Genomic DNA, 22029 nt, shown 5'->3' on the forward strand with positions numbered 1-22029 from the left:
GGAACCCCAGAGGACTTGGAGTCCCTGTTCCCCAATCGCTGGGTTTGGCTTTGGGGAGGGAATTAATCCTCAGCTTAACTTTAACCCTACGGAAAAAGGGGGCTTACGTTTCCCTCCATACCGGCCTGTTCAGATACGCATACGTTTCTCCTGCTTTTTCTTATTGATGGCAGTAATCGTAATTATTCTAGTTATTATCAAACAATACTACTACTTAGTGATAGTGTGTCTGTGGCAGAGGAACTGCACAGAGGAAGATCAAAGTAAAGAATTAATGGTTTCCATGACCTAACGCTTCATACCCACTAGGATGCCTACAATAAAAAAGTCAGATAATACGTGTTGGCAAAGATGTGCGGAAGTTGGACCCTCAGTACACTGTCGTGGTAAACATTCAGACTAGTGCAGTCACTTTGGAAAACAGTCTGGCATTTCCTCAAATTGTTAAGAGTTACCGTATGTCCCAATAATTCCATTCTTAGATATATACCCAAGAGAAATGAAAACATACATGAATGTTTACAGCTGTATAATCCATAATAGTAAAAAAGTAGAAACCCAAATATCCAGCAAATGATGAATAAACAAAATGTAGTGTGTCCACAGAATGAATTATTATTGGGTCATACAAAGGAATGGAGTACTGATACGTCTAGCAACGTGAATGAACCTTGAAAATATGCTAAGAAACTAGTAATAAAAGATTATATATTGTGTGATTCCATTTATATGAAATGCCCAGAGTAGGCAAATCCATAGACAACAAATTACTGGTTGCTCAGAGCTGGGGGAAGAATAGGAAGAGACTGCTAAGGCCTTTTTCTTTTTTTTAATCCTCACCTGAGGATATTTTTTTCATTGTTTTTTCAGAGAGAGTGGGAGAGAGAGAGAGAAACATTGATGTGACAGAAACACATTGATTGGTTGCCTCCTGCATGTGCCCCAATCTGGGCCAGGGATCTAGACCTCGGCCTTGGTAGTGCTCTTGACCAAAATCGAACCTGGGACCCTTCAGTCTGAGGGCTGGTGCTCTAACCACTAAGCCAAACAGGGTAGGGCTTAGGTATGGCTATTTTTGAGGGTGATAAAAATGTTCTAGCCCAGTTGGGCGTGGCTCAGTGGTTGAGCGTGGATCTAGTATCCAGGAGATCCAGGTTCGATTCCTGATCAGGGCACATGCCGGGGTTTCAGGCTCCATCCCCAGTAGGGGGCATGCAGGAGACAGCTGATCAATGACTCTCTCATCATTGGTGTTTCTATCTCTCTCTCTCCCTTCCTCTCTCTGAAATCAATAAAGATATATTTAAAAACAAAAACAAACAAACAAAAATGTTCTACAACTGATTGTGATGACGGTTGCACCATTTGTGAGCATACTAAATATCACTGACTTGTATACTTCGCATGAATGGTATGGCATTTGAATTATATCTCAAAAATGTTTTTAATACAAATAATTATATTTCAAGAAGAATGGATAGTTTTATAAAACCAAAGTAGTTGTTTCTCTGGGGACCCTGATTATGCATTGCCACTTGAATGGGCAGTATTTTCAAATACTTGATCTATGGGCAACAGACATTCTTTCCAATGCTGAAGTTATAAGATTCTGAGCTTGGCTAATGTTACCAGTAAGTTTCCAGAACAATAATGGAATTACTATAGTAAGTCAAATTTAAGACATTTTTTGCTGTCAAAATGTTATCAGAATAATTATGACTTTTACTATTACTTCCTAAGTAGATCAAGAAACTTCATCTTTTATAAAACAGTAACTGATACTTTGAATGGCTGTGACACCACTCTAAGTTCCAAGCAATGGAAAGTCCACAAAAGGAACAGACACCTGCTGCAGAAGCTACCAATGACTAGATGATATTCTGAATAACCGTCTAAGCCCTGAAAAATGTTCCATTCCCTATGATGTTTGACCTTGCTGTAGTTGCCATTACTTTCTCTTTCTACTTCCCCACGGCTCTTCAATAATCCACTTGAGCAGGTCTTTGCTCCTTACCACTGGCTGGCTCATTAACTTATAGTCCTCCTTGAAGACATCATATTCCCAGAGCTTTTTCCTCCAGATACTTCCTCATATTTCTGTCCAGTGTTCCAAGTCATCTCTAAGAGACATTACATTATTATGTATCGTGTTTTTCTTCTTTGTGTAAACCTACCCTCTTCCCTCTACCTCCACCTCTATTTTTACATTAATGTGATTGAAGGTAGGTTATTGGATGCAGCTGGCTGGGAATGTTTTTCCATTTATGTAGTGTGTGTGGCAGGGACTTTGAGGACATTTATAACTCCATTCTTTGCCTACTGATATACTGGCACAAAGAACCCAAAGTGGCCTGGTGGTATTCTCAGTTTCTAGTTCAGTGGAACAAAGGGTATCTCCTAAAAGAAATGTTCTTTAGATAATCTGGATCATAACACAGCAGACTCTAGGCCTGGAGATAGGAAGCACAAATTCCACAAATGGATTACTGGGTGACAGTAATAGGGGCCACTAATGTTTTGACCCCTTGGTTCCTGTACTCATGTAGTCTTTCTATTGGAGACAGAATACCATATATATATTATTGGCTCAATGCATATCAATGCATAAACTGTGTCCCCAACTATGAAAGGTGCTGTATCTTATATTAGCAATTCAGCTGAGTCTTCAATACATGCCTTTCAACAGTTGTCAGGCTAGCTGCTTCTAAATGAGTAAGCACCATGAACTATGTGGTTACAAGTTCATTGTTACACTTCCTTGACTATAAAATGGGGTTCTTAGTTTAAGGTATGTCCAATGCATAAGGCATTCTGTAAGCTCTCAGATGACGGTGCTGGTGGCGCCAAAGCAGTCAGGGAAGACAAACCCATATTTAGAGCATGTATCAATTCTGGTGTGATATTTTACTTCTTTTGTATTGATCCACGCCTAGTGCAATGGTGGGCATAAAGGAAAAATTAATGAAGTGCTCAGTTGTTCGTACATTTTGTTTAAAGCTATACAGTTTAAACTAAAAATCACAAAATTCATGAGTTGATTCCACTGAAAATTTTGCTCAGAAGCCAAGTAGTAGCTATTATTTCTTACCACGCTTTGTTAGGGATTGATGCTATTGATACTCAAGGAGTAAATAAGGGGAAGGTATATCAGAATCTCTGAAGCTGACGTAGTTTACAAAAACATATAGACTGCCACACTTTTGGTTTTTCTTATATTTAATTTGATGTCAAATAGCATTAAAGGATAACATTTGATTTGTGAGCTTAAACAAAGGAGTGATATCTAAATCCGTTCTAAATCACCTTTTTGATTAAGAGAATGGCCAGTCCCCAGCAGATCTAGTTTCACAAGACCCCACATTCTCTCAGGATCCAAGAGATCATAATGCCCTAGGGGCTTCCGCTCCAGCACTCGGGCCGCCGGCCTCAGTGCCCCGCGCTTTACCTAGCCTTGTTTCCGCAGTCCAGTCCGTCCCCCAGGGACGTGGCTCTCCCATTCTCGGTTTCTCTCTTCCACTCCAGTTTGCTCAATGCCCCTTCCTTCCCCCAAGAACCTTAGTAGGTTCCGATCCTCGATTTTCTGTGTATCTCCTAAACCCAAAGGACCTTCAATCCTCTCTTTAATCAGTGTATTCTGTACCCTTGTGGTAGCTCCCCACCGGCTGCCTCAGGGAAGTCCGACCCTTAGGTGTGTCATTCCTCCTCACCTCCAGGGAGTCTCGAGGGTTGGCTGAAGCAGGGAAGGGCCCGCCGGGGCGCTTTCCCAAGTCCGGGCCCGTCACAGTCATTACTGGTGTACTGGCTACAAAGGCGGCCCGCGGGGTTGGCGGGGAAGGAGAGGAAAAGGCACGCCGACCAGCCTCCGCGGTTCCCACACCTCATCCCGGCCTACACCCAGGGCCGTCATCCGGGGCCTGCCCTCCGCACCCCGCCGCCGGACTCCGCCCCCGGAAGTGCCACCGAGAAGCACCGCCCTCCAAACGGCGTAGAGCGACCCCCAAAAGGCAGGGGTGGCCTCGCGAGCAGAGGTGTCTGCTACGGGACGGCAGCCTGGCCCGCCGCTGCGCTCTGGTGAGCCCCCGGAAGCCGTTCTGGTGTCGCGGTGGGGACGGCCCCTTGTTTTTGCCTCCCGGGGAGGAGGGGGAGGCGCAGGCGGCGGGTCCGGCCGACGGCGGTTTCTGTTCCAGGGAACGCGCGGGGCTGGTGGTGCGAGGGCCTGTTTCTCCTCAGTCCGGGTTTGCCCGGCGGACTGAGGACCCGGTTGTCAGGACCCGGCGACCGTGCCTTGGTGTGAGCTGGGTGTCGGTGGCTTGCCTCGCCCTTTTGGAACCGTGTTTTCGCCTAACAGGGAAGTGGGAGGAGGGCAGCGCCGGGAGAGGCCTCCAGAAGACCCGACGCGAGGGCCCTGAGGGTTGCGGAAGGGAGACAGAACCCGTGTCGCGTCCTTGGGTTTGAAGGACACTAGTCAAACCTGTTTGAATCGCAGCTCTTCCCTGAGTTACTGTCAGGATTGTGGGACGAGGCCTGGCTGCCTAGTCTGAGTTAGAGAAGGGTCTGATGACAAAAGTGGGATTTCGTTATTAGTCAGGACCATTTAGTAATTGAAAGTGGGCTGTCACAGTGTTTGCCAAGTAATTCCTAAGCGGCCTGCTCTTAAAAAAATAATGAGTAATCATAACTAGCATAGTTCTTTGGGTACAGACTTGAGCCTTAAAAGAAATTTGTAAATCTCAAATGTTTTAAACTTTCCACAGAAATCTTTACTATATTAAATTGTCCTTTCTTGATATATATTTTTTAAATACCACAAATTCTGTTTAATTTAGGTGCTTAATCATTATCAACTACTTTTATTGAGTATCTACAGTGTGTAAGGTACTTTGCTAAGTCCTGTGGATATGAAATTACAGGCTGTTTTAACTTACTACAATAATTTCTCCTAATCTCACCCCACAGTGATGGTCATTGTCCACAACAGAGATGGAGGAAATATCGATCCAGGAAGCAGCAGGATCACCAAGGGTCCAATTTCAGTCTTTGGAGACCCACTCTGAAGGTCTGTCCCCAGAGCCTCAGTTCCTGCAGGACACAGACATGGAACAGGCACTCACTGGGGGTAAGGCAGAGAGAGCACTTACATCCAGGAAAATGGGAGTGTAGAGGGGCTTCTGGGCCTGGTATGAGAGAGGCCAGGGACTTCAATAAGAAGATGATCCCCAGAGAGAGGCCTGGAAGGGAGGGGCACATGTGACTTAGTTCAGTCCTGGTCTGGGCCCCTCTGTTAAGGACAGTCCATCTTTCCTTAATAGGCAGAGTGGTAGTCACTCACTCTGCTCCAGCTGTTTTTTGTTTATACAACCTTTGCTTCATCCAAGTTACCACATCCACAATAATTTCTAAGATATGCTATTTTTGCTGCATCTCACAATCCTTGCCTGGCTTCATTTCCTCTTAGGTTTAGGGCCTATCCCTCCGCCTCTTCCCTTCACTTAGTGTCTTCCCTCCTTGTTGACCTTTCATGCTTTGCCACCTGCCACTCTGTTGAAACTCCAGTGTTTGTGACTAATTTAATTTTGGTCAAGAAAGCACCCATTTAATTCCTTAGTTGAGCACAATGCCTGTGTGAATGTATAGATGTCTCATATTGACTATACAATAACATTTTTATGTATTGTATAGATAGATCTGTCTTATACTTCTTTTGTTTTGTAAGAATCTTATCTTTAGAATAGTTGTGGCCAACTGCTGTGAAATAACTTGTGTGTCAGCAACACTGATTAAGTGCCACAGTATGTAGAGTGCTGTGGGGTATTGCAGGAGTGTGGAAAGGATTGTGAGGAAACAGATTGTCATTCCTTATTCTTAGGCATCTTACACACTGGTTGCAGAGACAGTGCCCATTCACAAGAGAAAGGCTTAGTGATGTTTATAGAACTGTTTGGGAAAAGGTCAGAAGTCTGCTAGGTAACCATGGCCCTTTACAAGTCACTGCAAGTTCTTATGCTTTGCTTTGCCCATCTGCAAAACAGGTATCATGCTTAAAATCCTGTATCATGGGTCTAAACATTTGTAAGTAGGGCATGCAGGTGCCTAGAAGAAGCAGATTAGACACTCGGTACCTGATAAATGTCCATTGGTTTTACTAGAATGTTGATGGGAAAAAGGGTCCTACTGACTCTCTTCTGTAAGGGAGCCCTGGGGAAGGGCTGCTCTCACTCTTGGCTCCTTTCTCCTCCCTTAGCTCCACCTGTTCCTCAGGTGCCTGCTCTTCCCCACGAGGGAAGCCCAGGAGACCAGGCAGCTGCACTCCTGACAGCCAGGTACCAGGTGAGCTGAGGAACCTTTTTTTCCTCAGGGACTGTTGCTGCTGATTGAGTGTGGCCCTTCCCTCACCCCATCCATAAACCTTGCCTAGAATTTTTTTCAGTAGCAGACTCCAGTTTCGGCACTGATCCTCTTCAGAGACCTGGACTTCACACAAACCACCTCCCCATCTTCCCAACACCACCAGCAAACACTGTTTCTTTTTTATCCCTAGTGTTTTGATGGGCGCTTGTTAGATGTTAAAGGGTTATGGAACTTATTCCCTAGATTCTAATCTGTTCTCCTCCCCAACACACTGGAGACTGTATCATCTCCTTCATTCTGGCCATGATGCTGTAGTGGCCTCATTCTTGAGAGCAGCCAGGCTGTGTTATTTCAGGAGTTTGTGACATTCGAGGATGTGACTGTGCACCTTACTCGAGAGGAATGGGGATGCCTGGACCCTGTTCAGAGGGATCTCTACAGAGAAGTGATGTTAGAGAATTATGGGAACGTGGTCTCACTGGGTAAGGACTGTCTTTTTATTCATTCAGTTGACCTATTGGGATTTCTTTACTGAGTAGATGTGAGGTCTCTGAGAAGGTAAAGTTTGGCTCAGATTCTAGGTCTTAGAACCTCTGAATCCTCTATCTTTAAGGTCATCTCCTCTGGGAGTGGTTTTCCTTTGGGGGTTTCAAGACAGTACATTCTATTCCTTATCCTGAGTTAATGGTTCCTGCTTTTATGGAGTATCTGTTCCTTGTTAGAAAAGGGAAACTTGCTGTGCTTTGCCTAAGTTCTCACCTTCCCTATCTTTTTTTTTTTTTTTTTAATGAGAGGGACTCTAGGACCTCCCAACCCCACAACCAGACACTTTCCTCCCTGGTTAATTCAGTGCCCCTGTATCTGAATTTCCCATTTTCTTTGGAAGAAGAGATGCCTTTTTAAAAGATAGGCTTAAATCCTTCTTGTTGAGTAATCTCTCACCTCTTAAGATCCCTAAATTCATCTCCAAGCAGGCAGAATTTGAGAGACTTCATTTAAAGGCATGATTCACTGTGAGTACATTTCAGTGAGTCACCCAGATGGTAATCCTAAGTAACCTCATTCCAAGCAGCAGAAGTTTTAGATTTAAAACTAAGCTCTCCTTTGTCATTTGGGTGGTACAATAGGCAGCTGAGATTAGGCAACCTGTAGTGCTGTGGAGAAGCATCAGTGGGAGTTGCTCGCAGCCCCCTTGATATGAGCATTGCTCCTTTTCCTCTTTTTTTTTTTGCCTGTCTCTGCTTTTGTTCTCTTTATTTATGTGTGTATTTAATCACAGTTTTTCCTCTCTCTCTCTCTCTCTCTCTCTCTCTCTCTCTCTCTCTCTGCTTTGCCTATGCTGGTGGCATCCAGGGTTGTTGCTTTGTCTCCTTGATTACACTCAGGATTAAAGAGGTCTTCTTGTCTGTGGGGAGGCAGCCTGCCCACTGGGAAGGTTTTAGCGTGTTTTCCATTCCTGGCTCTTTGATCTTTGTAGGCATACTTCTCCGTCTTCCCACCTCCCGGATTCATAGTGTGAATTCCTGCCCGGCCCTGAGTCATACCCAGGCAAGTGCTTTCTCTGGAGAAACACTTGCAGTTCTTTCAGCAGGAATCTCCAAGAGATGGCCCAGGTATCGGCTTCCCATCGATATTGCTCGTCCCTGCTCGGAAACTCCTTTTCCACGATTATAAGATATTACACTTGATTGATGGAATAGATGATCCCAGGATGCCACCACTATGTAAAATTGCAGCTCCTCAAAAGACCTTTGTTAAATTTCTAAAGGGCCAAAGAAGCCCTCCGTTGCAACCAGATGCATTTTGTATCCTGAATTTTGAATTCATTCAGAAGCCATGGTTGGTGGTCATCTGCTTGTGTTCTGAGAAACCACAAAGTTCAACTCCAGCTCTTCAGTTATGATCTTTTCATGTTATTTTAGAATGTGGAACGTTTGCTGTGCACCCCTCCTTTTCTGTAGTGAACAGGATCTGCCCCTCCTAATGCCTAACTCTCCTGTGACCCCTGGGCTTTCCTCATATTTAACATTCTAGTCTTCATTCTTTAAGTCCCTGTGGCTGCCTCCAAGGTCCTGCCTTTGTCCCCTTTATTCTTTGTTGCTAAACAGATTGATGCATTTACATGACCTTTTTTGATTAAGTGTTCCTTACCTCTGTCCTTGGTGGAGGGGAAGTGGGAGGGCAAAAGAGTTCAATTTCATTATTTCAGGGCATCAAATTGAATGTATATTTAACAACTTTGTATACTGTAAAGTGATGTGTAATTGTAAGATACTGTAAATTTTATCTAATAATTACATAATTTCCAACAGTTGACCTGTCTACTTTTTGGAGTAAAAAAAACTTCTTAGCAGCTTAATCAGCCTAATAGTACAGCATGCTATTCAACTGAATTTCATTCCATTTCCTCTCATTTCTTCACACACACACAGGACACGCATACACACTTACACACACTGGGCACAAATGCCTACAAGAAATCCTTCTACTCAATTTGCTTTTATAACAAAGTCAGGAGCATCTCCTTAGTAATTATTTTCTATGGTCCTTGGAAAGACCTTTCATATTTGTGGGTTCAGCAAACTCCATGTGAATTTTAAAGTTATACACTTAATTAGCTTACTGTTGATGTTATAAAATAAGGATTTATATAATTTAGCCCTTGATTTAGCAGCCCTACTTTCCAGTTCATATCTTTTTCCCCATGGCAGTAGCTCTGTGTTGTGTTTGTCACAGACATCAGAACTTTGGTCCTTTGGTTAAGTGCTTTGACTATATCGTAGTAAATATACAGAGTATGAACAGCTGAGTAAAAGAGTGAAAAAGTTGGTAAAAAGCTATAACTTTTATTACCAAATCTAAAAAGAAGCATATTCTATTGACAGTGTATATGAATTACCCAAAGGGAGGATCATACCCAAAGGGTAGTTATCTGTGACTTAGTGCTTAAAGTTAAGATTAAGTACTGGAGATTAGGACTGGGAAAGACGCCTGGATTGCATTGCAAATGGGGCAGAATGGCAGGTGCCTGATTAGATGACAACATCAGAAACATGTTTATCAAAATTCTAGTTGATGATAAGTGAGTTGGTAAACCAGGATGTTAGGGGGTACCCTTAATGTTAGGGGTACCCTAACTTTTTGAAGTTAATGTCCTGAGGACAAAAATGATTTTGTATAGAATGTCTTTTACTGCCGCAGCTATTTACTATTTCTTGAGCAACCAATATGTTCTTAGGTACTATATATATATTCCTTACAGTAACCCTGTGAGCTGGTATTACTCTATTTTATACCTGAGGAAACTGAGGTTCAGAGAAGTTAAGTGATTCATACAGGGTCAGAGCTAGGCTTAGGACTCAAATCTGACTCTCAAACCCATGCTCTTTTTCACTATTTTGTGCCTTAGAACAATTGGCCAAACCACATAGGGTATTTTTTTATTTTCATGGCTCTGTACTCTGATGACAGTTAAAAATGGCTATGATAAATTGAACAGATAGGCATAAGGTTGCATAGTTTGGGAGCAGAAAGGACACATTCAAGAAGAAGTAAAATTGTCTAGGAATATATTCCATTCTAATAAGTATATACACAAGAACAGGATTGCTAAGGAGAGATTTTGTGTATTGGTTAAGGACCAGGAAGAAAGGCATGAAGCTTCCAAGTGGCTAAATCTAGTACAGCTCTGGTACAGGTATATTTATATTTATTTTTAATATTTTTGCTGTATCCCTTCACCTTTGAATACTGAGGTATATTTTTAAAAACCATATTAAGTAAAAATACATCTAATTAGAAAATAGTCAAGGTTTAAATTTTAAAAATTAAAAGGTTTTAATAAAAAATAAGTAATTTTAGATAAGAGGCTTGAGCTAGGAAAAAATTTTAAGCAAAGGCTTATTTTGAAAGCACAGAATTTTGACTTAAACTTAGGAAAAGGCATTTATTTATTTATATATTTTTATTGATTTTAGAGAAGGATAGAGAGAAAAAAAGAGAAACATTGATTTGTTGTTCCGCTTATTTATGCATTCATTGGTTGCATCTTGTATGTGCCCTGACCAGAGATCAAACTCGCAACCTTGGCATATCAGGACCACGCTCTAATTGACAGAGCTACCCAGCCAGGGCAGGAAAAGGCATTTAGACCAATGGCAATAAACCTGTCGTAATGCTTTCTGTGACCCTTACTGTGGTAGAGTAGAAAGAATATAAACTGTGGAATTAAACTTGGATTCCAGTTATCAGCTGTGATACATTGAGCAAATATTTATTTGTTTATTTTTTAAATATATCTTTATTGATTTCAGAGAGAGAAAGGGAGAGGGAGCGAGAGAGAGAGAAACATCAATGATGAGAGAGTCATTGATCGGCTGCAGCCCGCAACCTGGGCATGTGCCCTGACTGGGAATCGAACCCTGATCGCCTGGATCCTAGGTCGACACTCAACTGCTGAGGCATGCCCGGCTGGGTGACATTGAGCAAATATTTAAACTGACACTCATTTTCTTCATCTATAAAAATGAAAAATAATATCTCCCTTTCTGGTTTGTGCCAAGGATTAAATTAGATTATGTTTGTAAGTACCTAGCTCATAGTAGTTACTCAAATGTTTGTTTGAAAAAGACAAGTGATATGAGCTATAGACCAGATTTTTTTAATTCGAACATTCATTTTAGGAGAGTGTTCAAATTATTTCTTTATAGTGGAATTTCCTCAAATTGAATATTGCTCTGACTGTGCCTAGGGTTTGGATTTTATTATAAAGAGATTTTCATTTCTTTGACACTAGTGATCTCTTCCATCCCTTTTAATTAAAACATTTATGACTCCAAATCTGTTGGATCCTGGCTCTCCAATCACTATTTCTCTGTTCTTTTTATTATGTTTACCTTTTATTCCATTATTAATATATTGGTCTTCTCTCCTCTTTCTATACATATTTTGGAGGAAGGGGTGGATTTCATTCACAATCATTTTTTTTAACTAGTAGATTATTTAAAAGCCAGGTCCCGAAATAAGATGGTTTGTGCCCTAGCTTAACCACTTATGTCCTTGGGCAAGTTAATTAACCTCTTTGAATCTTAGTTTTCCTATTTGTAAAATGGGCACAATAATGGTGACTACCTCATAAAGGTATGGTGAGTATTAAGCGAGTTAAAGCTTGTATAGCTCTTGGTATAGTACTTTGTACCTACCACCTGCTTAGTAAACTATACCTTAATATTTTGATGATACAGGTGACTATATCTTGAACTCTGCTCTCTTTTGAACTTCAGTCTTGTATTTCTAACTGCCTGCTAAGCATTTTCTCTTTTACCTTTCTGTGTCGCCTTAAACACAAGTCCAAAATCAAACCCCTCATTCCACATCTAGCTGATCTTTTATGTTGTGCATATATGACTTAAGTGTAGATATAAATAACCAAAATTTCAGTTATCAAATACTTAGAAACACCTTAATAAATATCTTAAAATTAAAAGTTGAAAATTATGTTATCGGAATTCTGGGCAGAATAGTTGCTGCTTCATGCCACACTTTTAACATTTTTGGTTTTTTAACTTGCAAACTTTTTCATTTGACACAGAGAGCCTTAACTAAACACGTGTCCAAAAGGACTCTATTAATGCCCAGCAGGAATTCAGAAACACAGTAAATAAAGGTCTTTTTTATATCTGTTCTGACCTCTCTGCTCTTAGACTCTCACATGGAATCCCAAGAGGGCAACTGTTGGCTGATCATATTTTCCAAGCCCAATGTTTTAAAAATATTGGTTATTTGTTATATGTTGACACTTGGGCACAAAATTGGCACTCAGTGAGTAGCTCTTAAGTAAATGAATCAAAAGAAGCCCAAGAAACAAGATACATGGTCCCTGCCTTCAAGTAATTTATAAATTAGTAGGGATGATGATACCTGAAACCAATTAAAAAATATAAATTCCATTATATAGTGACATGTCAGAATAAGGGGAACAAATAATAAATTTTCTAGACATTCAGTAAGTGAAGAGAAAGGCTTGTGGAGATGAGAGGCTTGAGCTAAGACCTTGTATGTGTGCTGCTAGAAGCTTTCTGGGCTGAACATGTATAAAAAAGGCCCCTTTGATACTATAATAGTTCTGCCCCTTCAGAAGTAGATTGCCTCTTACTTTCACTTTAAAAGAGATTAGATCCTAGCAGTCCATTATGCAAGCCAGAGAAAGAGCATTTTATGTGAAGACGCACTTGTATTGCACTTTCCTCACTATATATTATAGTTAGTTGTTTATATCTGTCTCTGCAGTTAAGAGTGTAAGGTCCTTGAGGGAATGGACCTTATCTGCTTGAGCCCTTTATCCCCTACATTCTTTGCATATAGGGGGTACCCCATAAATGTTTGTTGAGTAAATAAGAGTGTAAACTCGTAATGGGTGAGGATGTGTCATATTTTTCTTTGTTTCCTCGTTTGAATTGAAATGAATTGTTTCTTGAGATTGGTCCTAGGAATATTCAGTCTTCACTGATTCTGTTGCTACAGTTCATCTCACCATGCAACAGGTGCTTGAATATTCACCTTTCTCCATTCCAGCAAGGTTATATTTTGATGACCTCAATTTTTACCAGGTCTAATACTGTAGACCAGGTCTAACACAAGATTGATCTAGAGGCAGCAGGTAAGGAGTGATAATGATAATTTCTGTGAAATTATCCCATGCACAAATTCCCTTATTTGAGTAATATTTAAATAAATAGTATTGCTCCCAAAAGTCATAAAGTTGCTCCTTAACACTCCTTAGCACACCTCTTTATAGAGCACAAATAGGAGATCCTTATAGAGGATCTTTGCCACTCTCACTCTCCAGGCCTTCCTAATGTTTTGTAAGAATTTACTTTCTCCATTAACCATTAGTTAAGAGAAAAAGTGGCTAGTATGGTATCTGGGGATAAATTGCCACATCCCATTTCCTTCTCTATGAGCAGGATTTCCAATTTCCAAGCCTGATGGGATCTCTCAGCTGGAACAAGATCTACAGGTCTTTGATCTGGAAACTAAGAATAGAGAAGTCTTAAGAGATGACTGCTCAGGTGAGTAAGGCAGAATTAATCTGATGGAGTTTGTCCTGTTGTTGAGCCAAGTTGTAGCTGCTTTGGCAATCAGAATGAAGAGCTCTGTCTATATTCCAGAATGCAGAACGCTTTCCTTTTCCCTTTAGTTTTTTTTTTTTTTAATTGATTTTTAAAAAATATATTTTTATTGATTTTAAAGAGAGAAGAAGGGAGAGGGATAGAGAGATAGAAACATCAATGAGAGAGAGACATTGATGGGCTGCCTCGTGCATGCTCCCCTACTGGGGATCAGGCCTGCAACTCGAGCATGTGCCCTTACTGAGTATCGAACCAGTGACTTCTTGGTTCATGGGCCAATGCTCAGCCACTGAGCCACACCAGCTGGGCGTTTTTTAAAAAATTGATTTTTAGAGAAAAAGGAAGGGAGAAGGAGAGAGAAACATCAATGTGAGAGCAAAACATTGATCAGCTGCCTCCTGCATACCTCTTCCAGGGGATCAAGACTGAAACCCGGGCATGTGCCCTGACCAGGAATGGAACCTGTAGCCTTTTGGTGCATGAGCCACACCTGCCAGGGCTTCCCTTCAGTTTTAATGAACTCTCTGCATTTATTTTGTCCCTTATCGTCCACAAGTTGTACTAGGTCCCTATTCAAATTGCTTATCTATAATTCTTTTGAACTATTTCCATATTTTCAACTTGAAACACCTTAATTGTTTGTCTTCTTACTCTGCTGAAAGTACCTTCTGTTTCTACCACACCCTGAATGATTTAGATTCTACCTCACTGTTCCTATTCATACCCTTATATCTGGTGATGAGATTTTGTGCCTGTGTTTCAGAGTAAATAAGCTTTTTTTATACTGATAGATACTATTTAGTTTTCTCCTCTCTGACTTTTCTTTTTCTAAGCATAGGGTACAGATTACATTTGCATTTTCTATTTATATATTGAATCAGATGGAGAAACCAGAGAAGAGAACAAGCTGTTGATTCCTAAGCAGAAAATGTCAGAAGTACATTCATGCAAAATGAGAGTAGGAAGACTCAAAAAGGATGTCACCCAAGTTCCTGAGACTAGAGAAGTGTATAAACCTGAGGACAGATTAGAAAGGCTTCAGGAAATCCTAAGGAAATTTCTGTTCCTGGAGAGAGAGTTTAGGCAAATAACAATCAGCAAGAAAACTTTCACCAGTGAGAAGAACAATGAATGTAATGAACCTGAAAAAAGTTTCACTCTGGAATCTACCCTTGATACAGACCAGAGAGATCTTAGAATACAGAACATTGATGACATTGATAAGTATGACATTAGCCTCAACCAGAATTCAGCTGCTGAGAAACATGAACAAGTAAATCTAACACAGGATTTTCAGAGTAGTGAATATAAAGAAAGCTTAATGGATCTTTCCCACCTTAGTAAGTGTGAGAGCATTCCCACCACTGAGAAATCCTATAAATGTGATGCATGTGAGAAAGTCTTCCATCAGAGCTCAGCCCTTTCTAGACATCAAAGAATTCATACTAGAGAGAAACCCTACAAATGTAAAGAATGTGAAAAATCTTTCAGTCAGAGCTCAAGTCTAAGTCGACATAAAAGAATACATACAAGAGAAAAACCCTATAAATGTGAAGCATCTGATAAGTCATGTGAATTATCTGATAAGTCCTCTAGTCAGAGCTCAGGCATAATGAAGCATAAGAGGATTCACACTAGAACAAAATCTTATAAGTGTAGCAATTGTGAAAGAGTATTTAGTCGTAGTGTACACCTTACTCAACATCAGAGAATTCATAGAGACATGCCCTGTAAGTGTACTGTATGTGGCAGTGACTTCTATCATACCTCATATCTTGCTGAACATCAGAAGGTTCACTGTGAAGAGAAAGCATATGAATACAATGAGTGTGGGATGACCTTTACTAAACATCAAGCAGTTCGTCTCAGAGAAAAGCCCTATACGTGTAATGAATGTGGAAAAGACTTCAGATTGAATTCCCATCTTATTCAGCATCAAAGAATTCACACAGGAGAGAAACCACATGAATGTAATGAGTGTGGAAAAGCTTTCAGTCAAACCTCATGCCTTATTCAGCATCACAAAATTCACAGGAAAGAGAAATCCTCTGAGTATAATGATTATGAGGAAAGTTTTAATCGTAGCTCAGATCTTGTTCTGCAAGGAGAAGTCCTCTCCAGAGAAGAAGCCTTTGATTGTGATGCATGGGAAAAGAATCTCATTCAGAGAACACAACTTGTTCAGCATCAAAGAATTCATACCAAAGAGAAACCTTATGAATGTAATGAACATGGGAAGATATTTAGTCAGGTTCAGGCCTCATTCAACATCTGAGGGTTCACACCAGGGAGAAATTGTGTGTACTGAATGTGGTAAAAACCTTCAGTCAGCTCAACCTTTATTCAGCATCGGAGAATCCACACCAGAGAGAAACCCTCTGAATGTGATGAATGTAGGAAAGCTATTAGTTAGTGTTAAACTCTTAATTGATGCCTGCAAACCCAAACCAATGAGAAAACCTACAAATATATTGAATGTGGTAAATGCTTCATGTTATGTTCATACCTTAGTCATCATTGGAGAAGTCATACAGGAATAAAATCCCATCACTGTAAGGAATGTGAAGAAGCCTTCAGTCAAAGAAGCTACCTTGTACAGCATCAAATTTATTCCATGCAGAAAGCCTGTGAATGTAATAAATGTGTGTGTGAAGATTCAGTCATATTTCAGTCCTCATTCTGCATCAAAGAATACATACCCAAGAGAAGCCATTGAGTATAGGAGTTCAAGTCTTTTTCATCATCAGAATATCTACACCAGACCAGAATCTGATATAACTCAAATGGAAAAAATTTACTGCCACATTTCAGGCTTTAGTCAACATCAAAATATTGGAGAGAAAATTGTCGATTATTTGCATATGAAATCGTTAATATATAGTCCCAATCTTTTTCATTGCAGAAGAATCTAGCCTGAGGAGTAACATGGTGAATGCAGTGCTGTTTTCTCATGGCATTCTTTAATATAATAGGTGTTGTAAGTAACTATGTATACTTTATTTATGGAATTCATTTAAGCTATTTTTATTTTAATATGGCTTATAAACATTTTTATTTTTCCTGAAATTGGTACTTATTGTTCACAGCTTCCCTAAGATACTGTTATTACACCAATGTTAAAACATTTTAGCATCTGGAAAGTAGCTCTTAGCTTTCTCTGCTGTTCTCAGCCCAAGTTTTCTCCAAAACAGACTGTTAGGCCTGCTCTTTTCTGGGAACCCTAATTCCTATTTGTTTCCAGCCACAACACTTGGATTCCTGTTGATTTCTCCATTCTCTTAAGCGCCTTCAAATGATGGTTTCCTAGTTTTAAGGTTTTCACCAGCAGGTATGCCATCACTACTTGATGTTGCTGTTGTGGTGTCTTCTTTCCTAAAGTGAAGCATCTTCCTTTAAAAGAATTGGATTTCCACATCTTGTTCACCCATGAGTATGAAGAATTCTGTCTCCCCTGAGTTTGTGAAAGGCAGCTAAACATTTTCAAGCGATGCCCAAGTTCTTTGCTGCCTTATTTGCATCCACAGCCCACTAAAAGAGATGATAAGGACATCAAGGAGCCAAAAAGACTTCTAGTGGTGTAGCTACATTCATTCAGCGTCTACTCTGCATGTTTAAGTTTAGAAATACTTTATATACTTCCATTGAAGGCCAGGCAAAATGCTTGGGTCTGCTTTTGATAGGGCAAAACATAAAGAATATATACTAAAAGATCAGAGAGCTTCATAAGGCAGAGAGCTCAGCCTTCCAACAAAGATATTATTGGAGTATTTCAAGAGAGTTGGCAGTTCTGTTCCTGGAAAAATTTTAACCATTACGATTGTTTATTTATTTATTTGGATTTCCACCCCCAATCTCCCCTCATCAATCTAGGACAGTATTTGAAGTGTGGCATTGTGTATAATTATGTATTCATTCATTGTCGCATTTTTGGTATTTTACTAGAGTCTACAGGCCATATAAAAGAACATGATTGATAAAAGTGATCACAGATGTTGACTCCAGAGTTCAGGGTCACCATCATAACACTTAGCAACAGTTTATGGTTCTTTAGATGATGTCAAAGCATTTTGTTATATTTTTCCATCTTAAGCTCCATAATATTTTGTGAATGTTATTTTAAATTCTAGTCATTCCAGCAATTGAGGCCTTCATAGTTCAGATGTTATAATATTCAAGAAGGATCCTCAACAAATATATAAAAATGTATTGCTTGCTTTATAAGCATTTTATGGCTAACCTCTAGGATAGTTATACCAGTTATTTTACCTCTTAGCCATCAGCAAGCATAGGATCTAATCAGGGCAAGGTAGGGATCTAAATGTAAAATCAAATGAAAATGCATGTTTTTTTTCTGTCAATGAATGTGTATACTCTTATGTATAGAGACTAATAGTCACCTTTGGTGATTATGAAACAGAGGACTAAGTAATCCCTAAATAGCAGGATATATAAACATCACATGTATGCATTTGGTTTAGGAATGTGCTTTTTACCTCCACTTGAGTAAAGGTATGTTTGATACTCTGAGAATCTGTTTCAAATAAAATCTGAAAGCCTTAGCTGAAAGTATTTGGAAATCTTAGAATCACCTTTCTGGCTGCAACTCAGTTCCTCCAGAAACCTGCTTTATAACAATAGTAGATCATTCCCCGGTGTACAGATACTTGCTCTTTCACAGAACTCTTGAGGAATAAAGTCTGAATGTTTAGGATTTAAAGGGTTATTCTATTGGGATGTTGTCAGTACATAAAATATGAGTAAATTGAGGTTTCAGTTGAACTAGGAGAATATGCTTTAAAAAAGAAAAAAACATTAAAAAAATGAGAAGCCAGTTATCCTTGAGGGCAAGTAACTTGCCACTTTAAGCTTGCTGATATTTAATTGGTTCACTATAATATGAATTTGTGTTCTTAGTTTTTTTAGTCTTGATGTTGGAGAAGGAAGAGAAGAAATCTAATAGTTGAGGGACACCTAGTTTTATCTATCTTCTATCTGTCCACCTACCTACATGTACATGCGTGTACTTGTATATTCAGACTTAATCCTCACAACTCTGCAAGGGAACTAGCTTCATTTTACAGAAGAACTAAAGTATAGAGAATTAAAGGACTTGTTAGGGTTACACAGCAAGTTCAAAGTCAGGTGTGTTTGGCTCCAAAACTTTCCATCATCATGAAGTTGGTATTATACACCAACCAGAGAAATTTTCTTTGATCACTCGCTCTTCATTCCCTGTTACACCCCATTGACTTGCTGTTACCAGTTTGCAACTGATCCTGAATGCTCCCAGAGCTCTCTGGGATACTTGGAGAAAATATCCCAGTCTCTTTTGGGAGCTAGTCAGAGACACACCTCCCTCCCACCTTGAAACAGGCTTGGACAGTTTTGACAGTGACAGGTCACAAATCAAAGCTCCCAAGTTCCTTTCTCCCGCCAAGCCACCTCCACTCCCATCACTAGATTTACATTTACATTTTTCAATGTCCAAATGTGCTGTTAATTTTTTTTTTTTTAAACCCTCACCTGGGGATATTTTTTCCATTGCTTTTCAGAGAGAGTGGAAGGGGGGGAGAGAGAAACATAGATATGAGAGAGAGGAGAGACATCAGTCGGTTACCTCCTGCATACACCCAACTGGAGCCAGGGATCAAACCTGCAACTAAGGTACATGCCCTTAGCCAGAATCGAACCCTGGACCCCTCAGTCCCTGGGCCGGTGCTCTTACCATTGAGCTTAATTGGCCAGGGCTGTGCTGTTAAATTTTGCTAACTAGAAATTGCTGATGGACATGTATTCTTACCAAGATTTACTATCACTTCTGGTTATGTTACAGCAGTGGAGCAAAGCAGGTATTGGGAAAACCAAGTTTGATCCCTAGGTTCTGGCTTGAGCAAAAGAGTATCTGGATAGAGGTAGACTGGAGAGAGATGGGGTATGCTGGAAGAGGAGCAAGGAGAGTATTTCATGCTAGAGAGCATGTTAGAAGGCCTTCAAATGAGAGTATGGCATTTTCAGGGTAATATATGAACTTTATGGAGAAATGCCTCACCCTAAGAAATAGTATGAGGGTAACTGATGAAGTTAAAGAACAAAGTTTAAAAGAGACTCCTGGGGTGTCATCTCAGCAAAGCATAATGGGATTCCCACAACTAGAATTTTAACTTTATCAATCCCTTCATTCAGTAATACAATTGCCAGACACTATGATGTTCAGTTAACCTAATCGAATGAAACCATCCACTGAGCAAAGACAGACTAGTTGTCAAAGCATTAGCTTTGGAATTAGACACGTATGTTTAGATTTTGCTGTTTACTAGCTGTGTGACTTTGGAAATTTTACTTAGCCTCTTTAGTTTTCTTGTTTATACAACATGGTTAACAGCATGAAAATTAAAGAGGTAATGTAAAAGCTACTGGTCATATAGTAAGTGCCAAAAACTTGTTAATATAAATACTAATATAAAAACCAGTAAAAATAGAAGACAGCTATTTATATAGAAGAGAGGTAAAATCGAAAGTGGGAGTTATTGAGCAAGCATTTAACAGTCCAGGACTAGCATTGTGCAGGGTGGGATGCCCTGGGTTTATAGAACTTAAATATGACTAGAGAAAACATCAGGCATCCTGGGCTGTGGTAGGAACTTTCTCCTGGTGGGCACTCCCTGTTGGTGTCAGCAAACTGACATAGGTCTCTTCTAAAATTTGTATCATATGAGTTCACATTTTCAAAATATGAGTGCATGAAGGAACCATTATTTAATCCAAGACTGTAAGAGTGATTTCAATCAGAAATCAGATGGTGCCCTGTACAAATCAATAAGAGAATAATGCTGGAATTTTTTATTTTGTTGATGCATCCTATTCTCTTCACTTTTAGAAAATGGTTAACCTCTTGTATTTGTATTTCATTCATGTTTATAAATTTACAACTTGGGCATAATTACAAGTGTCTTGTCTTTTTTTTTTCTGCGGCCGCTCATACTACAAATCTCCATCCAGTCTTTCTTCATTGTACTTCCCGGGTGCAGTTAGACACCAGGTTCTGATTTGAACAGACCAGGGTTAAAATGCTGCCTCTCATTGCTTACTAACTGCAGCTTCTGGCATGTAAGATAGTAAAAAGTACCAACTTCATGGGATTGTTGTTAGGATTAATAAGATAATGTCAGTTTAAATGCTCTACAACTGGTAGCTGTTATTTCTGAGTTTAGCAGGAATCTACCCTTATCATAACTCATTTCCTTTACCCCTTTTCCTGCTTCAATATATCAAATGTGCCTCTTACAAATTTGTACTGCAGGTGCAGTAGAGTCTTTGGATCTTGACCTCTCTAAGGCTTTTCTTCTTCATACTGATACTGGTACCAATATGTTCCTCCTACTTTTTATACTCCAGGCAAAACCGGGAGGGGCTTGGTTGAAGCGACAAAGGGAAAGGAGGACAGGGTGGACTGAGGGCGTAGATAACCTGAATTTGGGCCCAGCAGGTCAACTTGACCTGTGGTTTTGAAGGAGATTCTGAGATGAGATGGTTGGTAAAACAAGGCAGGAGTCCAGCGGAGGAGGCAAATGGGGTGCACACAGGGTTAGAGGGGATGAAGAAGAAGGAAACCACCAATTTAGATTCTCGGTCCACTTAGGATACAGGGCAAATGGAGAAATCTAAATCTGTTCCATCCTCCTACAAACCTTACTGGGGGAAGGACAGACACCGAAGGAGGTCCCTACCCCACGCCGTTCTGGACTCAGCTCCCCAGCGGTCCTTAGAGAACCTGCAATGGAGATTAGGCCTCCAAGCTGCCTAGATGGGACCCAGAAGTGCACGCCGAGGACTCCGAGTTTCCAGTCTTCCCCCCGGAGGCCGACGTCGCCAACACTGAGGAGCTAATGGGTCTAGCTGTACAAGTGAGTAGGGGATCGGCGGCCGGGGCACCGGGAGGAGACTGGGGTGCCCCATCGCAAGCTGGACTACGGCAGTGGGCTGGGGGTGAGAGGGAGCGGGGACTCCCATTAAATTGGTGTGGGGCCACAGGAACCTGCTGGGTCCCTGCCCAGCCGCCCTGGAGAGGGAATGAAGCTTCTAACGCCTCCTGGGCTGGGAGTCTCTCCTGGAAAAGCTTCACGTACTGTTTTCCCTATATCTGACCTCTCCTCCCACCCTTTTCTGAAGTGACTGTGTCGTGTTCTGAAGAATTTTTAGAGAAGATCTTGGCCTTGGAGCAGCACTGGGGATTGGACCCAGCCCTTGAAGAAGCTGCCTGAGCAGATGTCCCCAGAGCCCCTATTTACAGCAGGAGCCTTGAAAGAGCAAGGGTGAGGAGCTAGCCTGACTTTGTTTGTTTGTCCTAACCACAGCCTCAGATCAGGTGGATACGATTAACCTTACACTTAGAATTGTCCTGATGCAAGACTGCTGTTTTGTTTTTGTTTTTAATTACCTAATGCTCTACTGCATGTAAATAAAGCCTGTAACTAATGTCTCCTCTCTGTGTTGAACAAACCTGCAGGAGCACTATCATAGCACTAAGTCTTGAGCTATCATTCCAGCACCT

The 22029-nt window shown here is 40.6% G+C and overlaps 1 protein-coding gene across 5 annotated transcripts; it reads left to right on the plus strand.

The window, feature by feature from the left end:
• Positions 1-4014: 4014 nt before the first annotated feature.
• Positions 4015-20418, plus strand: ZNF655 (zinc finger protein 655). 5 transcript variants are annotated; one of them, XM_016217714.2, is made up of 5 exons: positions 4393-5116; positions 6242-6327; positions 6704-6830; positions 13314-13418; positions 14360-20418. In XM_016217714.2, exons 1-5 carry the CDS (start codon positions 4981-4983, stop codon positions 15751-15753), a joined length of 1848 nt encoding a protein of 615 aa, XP_016073200.2. In that variant the 5' UTR covers positions 4393-4980; the 3' UTR covers positions 15754-20418. The 5 variants fall into 5 exon arrangements, with proteins under 5 accessions (XP_016073197.2, XP_087671671.1, XP_087671672.1 ...); XM_016217711.2 differs by lacking the exons at positions 6242-6327; positions 6704-6830 and adding an exon at positions 4015-4071 and having other exon boundaries at positions 4957-5116; XM_087815545.1 differs by lacking the exons at positions 6242-6327; positions 6704-6830 and adding an exon at positions 4227-4288 and having other exon boundaries at positions 4957-5116.
• Positions 20419-22029: the final 1611 nt, after the last annotated feature.

The sequence above is a fragment of the Miniopterus natalensis genome, chromosome 3, assembly GCF_054644295.1.
Source record: "Miniopterus natalensis isolate mMinNat1 chromosome 3, mMinNat1.hap1, whole genome shotgun sequence".
In the NCBI taxonomy this organism is placed as follows: domain Eukaryota; kingdom Metazoa; phylum Chordata; class Mammalia; order Chiroptera; family Miniopteridae; genus Miniopterus; species Miniopterus natalensis.

Coding starts and splice junctions, on each gene's coding strand:
- ZNF655 (XM_016217714.2), top strand. CDS start 4,981: ATGGAGGAAATATCGATCCAGGAAGCAGCAGGATCACCAAGGGTCCAA. Junction 5,117..6,241: donor GGAACAGGCACTCACTGGGG/GTAAGGCAGAGA, acceptor CTCCTCCCTTAG/CTCCACCTGTTCCTCAGGTG. Junction 6,831..13,313: donor TGGGAACGTGGTCTCACTGG/GTAAGGACTGTC, acceptor CTCTATGAGCAG/GATTTCCAATTTCCAAGCCT.